At 40.9% G+C, this 8825-nt stretch overlaps 1 protein-coding gene across 1 annotated transcript; it reads left to right on the forward strand.

Moving 5' to 3' along the window:
- The first annotated feature begins 7720 nt into the window (after positions 1 to 7720).
- On the forward strand, positions 7721 to 8404 carry atlas. The gene is made up of 2 exons (XM_002055651.4): positions 7721 to 7874; positions 7936 to 8404. The coding sequence occupies exon 2, from the start codon at positions 7988 to 7990 to the stop codon at positions 8336 to 8338; it is 351 nt and encodes a 116-aa protein (XP_002055687.1). The 5' UTR covers positions 7721 to 7874; positions 7936 to 7987; the 3' UTR covers positions 8339 to 8404.
- Positions 8405 to 8825: the final 421 nt, after the last annotated feature.

The raw sequence follows: 8825 nt of genomic DNA on the forward strand, positions 1-8825 counted from the left end.
AAGGAATTGTTTGTTATCGTTACGCAGCATCAGCTCTACATACATAATGTAGGTCCTGCCCTGGGTTAGCACACGAACCAACCTGACCCTAGCCGTGCCAACCCCAACTTAACTCCCTTCTCATCCGTCTGCCAGCTGAAGTTGGCCCCATGTAAGCGTCTGTTAATGGCAAATATACATAAGTCTATATTGAAAAGGGCATTCACCAAGTATAAACGGCAAGCAGTCCAAGCCATTCGGTCCCTCAGCGTCTCAGCGCCACAGCCCCATCAAGTGTGCCATATTAAAGCAGAAGACCTTGGCCAGGTCAGCAAAATTAAACAATATACACCTGAGTTTCTCATCAAGCAGATACCCTAAACCAAGTGAACATTTGGTTAATGCTGCTCTAATTTATATGTTTAAATTTAGTTTTTAATTATTTGACAGCTTTTGGACGATAGTTTGAAGAAACTAAAACATTTCGCAGCCAACAATCAGCATAGAAAATTATATAACACCATTAGTTAGGATCACGCAGCATGATATTTGCATCAGTTGGGATGGTCCGCAGCTGGCCAAGTTAAAAGTTTACTGCCTTGATAAATATAATCAAAGCTTGACGTACTCTGCTTAGAGAAAGTATAATAGAAAAACAGAAATTTCCGAATTCAGTCAATTTAATAGACTTAAATTACAATCCCATTTGCGAGGGCTGAAAATTCAAATTGTATCCAAGCCGCAGACAAATTGTATTGTGCCCAATTGCTTGACGTCATCTCGAATCTCACTGCCTTCAAGCAAATTTGGCAAATCGCTTAAATTGATGCGACAGCCACAAGTGCCGCATCGCGCAATAAACTACTCAAAGGCTTTGGCTGAAAGCAACAAGCTAAATAAATATAACTCTCGAAAAATTGAAAGAAGCGAAGGAAGGAACAATCGAGCATGTTTGACTAAGAGCTACCCTGTAGCAACCTTTAAATATTCTGCAGTCATTCAATTTCTTTTCAACTAGATTATTCCAAGCTCTTCTTTTTCATTCATGATTGGCACACTTAAGTCTCGCACACATTAATATACCATTTCTGGCCCTTGTCTTGGGTATAGGGTATTAACATGAAGCGCAGCAAAATACGCAAAAGGGAAGCCATGGAAGTATCTTCATGTACAAATAAATGATAAAAGATGCCAAATTGCCACCCGTTGCCTTTAGAATATGGCAAAAATCAGCGCACAAAAACAAATTGAAAGGCTACAGTACACAGTGCTCTGCTACAAAATACCCTAGCATCTAAATTTGCGATTGGTTTGCTTAGCTTAGCGTTTCTTTCTTAGATACATCAAAAAACAAATTGCTTAGTTTTCAGAAATACTTATGTGTGAAATACTTAAGCTAATATCTAATGAACTTTATTACAACAAAGTCCAACTGGCACAAGTTTTAATAGGCATTAAAATATGTTTAATAATGCCCATATATATGTGAAAATATTCCTGGGTATAACAACAGGGAGATGATTGGAAACTTGGCATCACTTTGCAATTTCTCCGCATGCAATTTACCAGTACGCAATATACAAGTGTGTGTGTGTGTGTGTGCTAGTGTGCACACACATGTGGTGTTATTTTAGGCGCAAATCCGTTGATGCGTAGAAATGCGCATAAGAAATAAGCAAACAGTTTGCGCACACAAACAAACAAACGTTGGTCTCAAATAAAACAAATACCAAAACTGAACCAAAAACATGACGAAAGAGAGCCAAGGCCAAGGCTGACAAGCGTAAACGTATCAATGGTAATGCCGCTAAGGGACCCATATCACTAGGCCATCAGAATGCATAAGCAGGCAAGTTTCTCAAGTCACCGCGGCACTCAGCTGTCCGCAACCCGGCGCCGCACCGATCCGCCCCAAATACAGGTGTTGATGATAAAGTGATTTGCGAAAACGCCAAACTGCTTGGCTCAGCGCAAAACCAAACGCTTCGAAATGACCCGAAATCCTCACGTGCAGTGCGTTGGCATTTTTCTTTTCTATTTTCTCTTTTTTCTTTGGTGCTTACTGGGTGGTATGCGGTGGGCGGTGCACAGTGCCCCTTGGCTGAGCAACAAGAGGCAGGGCCCAAAAAAAAAAAAGAAGGAATATACAGACGTAAGCAAAAATTGTTTGTATACGACCCGAGGGCAATTGTGGCAGGTGGTGCAGTAGGTAGTGGCTGGCGGTGCAGGTGAGAGCACAACTGAAGCCGGAGGCGATAAACTGAATGACATAAACGAAGCAGTCCTTTGTGTGTGCGTTTGCTCAAAGTAGATACGCCTGCTTCTGCCTGCACGCCTGGCCTAACAATAACTTTCATTTTCACAAAAAATTGCGCACAGAAACCGAGACCGAAACTAACACTGAAAAACGCACAGTGGTGCATAGCTAAAGTTATTGTAGAAGAGTATGTTGAGTATGTGGTAAAATAAATATATTCTGACTGATTTTAGTCCGCTGGTTGAAGCTCGGCTAGCGCCTGCGCTTGGCTTGGTTAAAAAAATTAAAGTCCAGAACTCAAATCGATCTGCAGCAATTTCTAATGCAAATTTATAAGCTGCTTTTAATGAGCAGCATCGTCTTTTTACACTGTGCCACATGAATGTGCCCATTTCTAACGATGTGACATTGGCAACAGTTTCAATGTCATTTACCATGGCAAGCGCTTTGCAGCTAATGTGTAATTAGGCTGCCAGGCCCACAGCCACTTGAGCTGGCCGTAATGATATCCTGTGCCGCTTCCTGATTCCTGACAATGCCAAACCCAAGCCCACAATCTTCCTCGATACCCACACAACAGGTATGCCAAAAAAAAAAAAGAAGAAAAATTGGAGCAGTGAGGGCGCCCGCAGAGCTGCCGACAATTAGGCGTAAGCGTCTCGATTATTTATAACATGGTATTATTATCGCGCATACGCCGAGTGCGCCACATTCAACTGCTGCCTGGCTGCGCGTCCTGATTGATGCAGACCATTTGGCAATGTCGCCACCCTTGGCTGCGCGCTTAGCCATGTCAGCCATTGCGCTTTGTTGGCACGCACCGACACACACACACACACAAACACACAACTGGCAGACGCCTCGCTGCCATCCGCTGCGCATTAATCATACGCCGCGTATGTCGCCAGACAGTTGATAAATGGAATGCAACTTAGCTTGCTCAAAATGCAACGGCTGCTAGCAGAAGCGCCATTTCCGGTGATGGCAACACACTTTCCAAGCAATAAACTACAGACCATTCTAGGAAAACAATTTGCCAAATTACAAGTACACCAAAGATTAAAGCTTACCACATTCAAGGATAAGCAGGTAACCCGGATGCTCTGACTGCTGTTGCATCTCAATACTGATTATAATTTGTTTCCAATTATTTCAGTCCTTAATCCGATTAATGGCTATAAATACCGTCAAAAGTTTCATATCACTTTAAGCCAGGGATCTAGTCTGGAGGGCACCAGAGAGCACGACTGGGGGACACTCTACGCGAAAATTCACATGCATATACACACATGCACATTACATGTAAGCTGTGCTGCTTCTTCTTTTAGCCACATACTAAGCGAAATGCATTCCTAAATTTCTTTAGTGTTACTTTAGTATAGAGTCCAATAATAATATAGATTTAGATTTTCAATATGTTGACTTTTATGATGGCTCTTTAAAAGGAATGTACTAATACAGGGTATTAAGATGTAATCCGATTAAAAATATTTTGAGAAAGCTGTGTCCGTGTTATAGAAGTGTCTTTTAGAAGAGTTTTAACTGTACTATAAATTTATGTGCTATATATGAAATCCACGTAATGTATTTCTTGTTTTCAGCTTCAAAATATGCATAAAAAACAACTTAAATTTGATATTCATTCATTTAATGGACATATCTCCTGTATTACAGCTTACTTCCCTCGCAATTGCTTTGCATTAACATCCAGAGGATTCCATGCATCAAACACCCCACCAAAATTAAGGGAAATTTACTCAGCTTTGGCTCCGGCAACTGGCAGGTCGCTTTTCCAGACCGCCCTTCCCGCCGCCAGCCCCCCCTACTCCGCCCAGCTAAGTAGCCCATTGCTCAAAATACAGAGAGCGACAGTCTGTGATTCAATTGCAACTCGCATTGCAATTGCAACAGAGTGAAATGCACATTAGCCTGGGCCCAACGTCAGGTTACCCAACAACAACAACAACAACAACAACAACAACGGCAACAGCCAGCTGTAGCGAATGTCATTGGCAGTGCAACTGCCAGAGTAACTGCAACTAATTAGAGGCGCGGGGTGCAGTAGCTGCTGCAACGGGCACAAAGTCAAAGTAACTCGAAGCTGCCACTCGAGAGAGTGGCAAGCAACAAAATGATGTTCATGTTGAGGCAGTCAAATTCAGCAGGTGCGTATTTGTGTATTGGAGTGTGTGTGTCGTAATTAGTGTGTCGATGTGTGTGTGTGTGTGTGCGTGAGTGTGCACGCAGCTGTCACAACCAGACCTCCGACGCATCCACGTATCCCGAAAAAGAGATGAGCAACCCGTAACATGTAACGAATATCTAAAAGTAGCAGTGACAACAAAAAATCACACCCTTACAAATTGTCAAAGCTATTGTTATTAATTTTTAAATATAGCTAATGATCAGGAGTTTGTCAAAAACGACGCAAGGTACCAAATATTTTAAGTATAAAGTACATTTTGTTGATAATTAATTATTACAGTATAGTTTTACCATATTTGATTTCATTAATGTATCAATTCATATTATGCAAAGCACGATTTAACAATTAATTTAAGAGAACGATTACCGATTATTTAATCATAAAAAGTCTTTTAAATTATGACGGCAATTGAATACCAGGATCCCGCCTAAATCAATTCATTGTTCCTGTACACATATATATTTATCAAACTCCTTCGATCATCGCTTGAATGTAATCCAGAACAGCTTACAATCAGTAAAGTCACCTATGTCAGCTACTTTCTTATCGGCATATTTGGTACATGTTAGAAATTATCGTGGAAAGAATTTCTTGGGTCAGCTGTAAGCCCCGTACAAAATGTCTTCTTCAGGTGCCAACATCCTACAAATATATGGCTTTTTCTGGTATCTGGGGAACTTCGAAAGAGTTCGCCACAACAATTAAAGTAAATCAAATTAATCGGCACTCCAGTCGATACAACGATCACCTGCTCCATAATCCAAATGCCCTAGCAGGAGGGCTAAGTGTGACCTCACGGCGCCGCAAACTGAAAAGGTTTCACCCTCCTGAGCTTACGTCCATATGGACATGACTATCAATATTAAACAATCAACTTTTAACTAGAACATATATTTAATTCTAGTCAAAAAATTAAATTTGTGATTTAATTTGAAAATAATTTAAAAAATGTCACTTCGAAAATTCCCGAAAAAATAACAGTTATATTTATTTCTAAAAGTACTTGGCCATTTGCTGGTCAAGGTATATTGTATATGCATAAAATGACCTAATTCTTACAAGTAAACTAAAAATGAAGAAGCTTACAGCTGCCAAGAAGGCCTTTACACATTCCAAAACAAAACATATTGAGTTGACTTGCACACATATATATAAAATACTTCACAATTTGTGCTCACACCAACTAGTCGCAATTATTAGTCACTAGACATCTTCACAGTTGTCACATTGATTTACAAATCACTTGATTGATCATCTCTGCCTTGAACCGCATGCACACGCACCCTTTCGCCATCAGCCCCTTCCACACATCCCCACACAACAGCTAGTCACACCCATTTGGCGTGCACACGTGTCTAACTACATGATGTTATTAGCGTTAATTGCGCCTAAGTGGATTAGGTAGATTTTATGAGTTGAAGCCGAGCTCTTGCTTGTCGAGCCAAGGACTAGCGACAGTATGAAGATGAACAAGAAAGAATGGCGACGACACACCGAAGATTAAATACCCTTGCGCGGCTTATTAATGGTTTTAGACATCAAAGTGGAGGTTATGGTATATAAGCCAGTTTTGTTGCATGAGTAATGAAGCTGGCAGTAGCTGAGTTTAAGTTAACACGAAATAAAAGCAACCTTTTCCAGACAAAAACTAAACGGGATTTTCTCTTACGGATCTATAGTGATATAGTTGCCCGATGTGGATACGATTTTGCACTTATGAAAGCAGGTTCGTAAAACTAGCAAATGCTGAATATGGGCAATATATCTTCAGAAAAGATCTTAAATTTTCAAGAATTCATTCCTGTTCCAGCTATATGATATGATTTTGCATGCATGTAAGAGTGAAAATGAAACTAATTAATGCCGAGTTTGTTCTAGATATCATGAATAACATATATCTTATTTGTCACCCTATTATTTATCGTTGTACAATATAGCTATCGGATCAAGCTGGCTTGAAGCAGAGAGACGGTAGCTTTAAGACTGAGAAACTAGTCCGCATAGAAACTAACAGACGAACAATATATATGTGCTTTATATGGAATCCGAGTCGTCAATTTGCATACCTGACAAAATTTGTGACATAGTTTTAATGCCCACCCAAAAACGGTATAAGAACAACAACATCAAAAGGCAACGGTAACATTGTTGCCTGTTGCTGCTGATATTGCTGTTGTTGCTGCTGCTTATGACAGCCGCTTTCTGATGTCGTTGACAGCGCTCCCAGCGCCGAGCGGCGTCTTTACAGCGTCCATAGCCTACAGGTGTTGCTGTGCAGGTGATGATGAATGCTGAGGCGCCAACAACGCGTCATTAATGTTGTTGTTGTTGTTGTGATGGTTGTTGTTGTTGTTGCTATTGTTGTTGCTTGTGGTACTTCCTGTGTGTTGTTAGCGCTGTTTAACTTGTGACATTGACGACATGTCTACGATTTCCATGACGCTTCCGTTTCCTCAGGCTTTGCACACACGCACGCACACACTCACACACACACACACACACACACACACACACACACACACACACACACACACACACACACACATACATACACACACACACACACACACACACACACACACACACACACACACACACACACACACACACACACACACACACACCACACACACACCACACACACCCGCACAAGCACGAGCACTCGCATACACACCCGCACACGCATACTCACACAACGAAGCAGACACACGCACAAACACGCACTTGAACCGAGGACACGTGCCCATTTAACTGCTTTTCACACAGTCACACACAAGCCCAGCCATCATTTACCCATCCCGGAGCGTTTCGGTCCGCTGGGCGATATGTTTAATGAAATTATTCGCATGCATTATAAATAGCTTTTGATATTTTACGTTTAATTTGGCAATAATTAATTGAATGCTGGCTTACAGTCACGAAATCTGGCCAAAATCTGTTATGTCTATTTCTATTTTCGGTCCAAATTTTATCCGGCTTTAAGCAGCCCGCAATAATTCTGAGCAACTCGGCGCACAGCTGTCTAGCATTCCAGCAAATGTCTGCTGTATGTGTTTGACTGTGTGTGTGTGCGTGTGTGTTTGCTGTGTGTGTGTGTGAGCTGGTGCGTGCTACCATTAAATGCCGCTGTGATTTCCCATTTTTTCAAGCTGCGCCCTGAAACATATCTCCAGCGCAATTGCTTTCAATTTGGATTTGGATTTGGATTTTGATTTCTCTGTCACATTTGGCTTAGTGTTACCCTGTGTAACTAAGGGATTATAAGGGGTATATGCAGTAAACACAAGTGTTCGACTTGATGTAATCGCTTACAAAACTAAATTCTAAGCGACTAGAAAATGCCCTACATAAGTTTATTGCAATCGTGAATACACCTAGCTGTCGGACATAAAACGGCCCTGTTCGCAGGCTCCAAAACTCTGAGCTATCCAGGTGAATAACGTCACAAGAGTTTGTGCAAGCGCAATTATTAGATTTTTTATACCTTATACAGTTAACATATTTCATTTCCTTTTTCGAAAAACCTCAAATTCACATTGTTTAAAATGGATGAGATCTTTGAATCACCAAGCTTCCACAATAACTGTTGCATGTTTAGGAAGAGGAAACGCTTTTTACGAAAGAATCAGCGCAGCGTGGCCACCCAATGCCCAGCATGCGTTAGATCTGGCCTGTCGACGGCAGAAGACCGTTTTGAGAATCGAAACATTGAGACGGCCAAAAAGGCGCTAACAATTCACCATCTGCGACGCGCTCATGTGCCTGTCCGACGCACACCTTCATATCTCATTCTGTCGTCAACATCCTCGGAAAGCAACGAGGAGGATCCGCGCAAAAGAAAAGTGCCGCCTGTGGCCTATCCCAGTTATATAAAGCGTCGACCACCATGCGAGTAAATCAACAAATCTTGTGGCATTATTTCATCCCCTATAGACTCGTTATTAAATTAATCGTGCTTGAAATATTTAAAAATCTTTTTGTTAGGAAAAATGCCTTTAAAAATTTGTGCAGGATTATCAACAAGAAAAATTGATCGGTAGTACCTGACTTGGAAATAGGCTAAGCCTAAAGTCGAACTTCCGTTGCAGACACACGAACTTCCTTTTGTATATACACCTAAGAACAGATATGCGCTCTAAATGCAGAACTTGTTCTTTATCCTTTCACTAGCAAATGCATTCTTGCATAGCTTCGATGCTTATATTCTGATTCTAATGAAATGGCATGTGTGTAATATACACATAATATCCAACAAAAGGCTCCATCTTTAATATTTTTTTAATAAATTTAATTAATGCTTTGTTTCTGGTTCTAAAATTGATATGTTTAGAATATACCCATAAGGAAATTTGGGACTTTGTCGTTTGACAATGAATAGAGTTT

This window comes from Drosophila virilis, chromosome X, assembly GCF_030788295.1.
Source record: "Drosophila virilis strain 15010-1051.87 chromosome X, Dvir_AGI_RSII-ME, whole genome shotgun sequence".
Taxonomy (NCBI): domain Eukaryota; kingdom Metazoa; phylum Arthropoda; class Insecta; order Diptera; family Drosophilidae; genus Drosophila; species Drosophila virilis.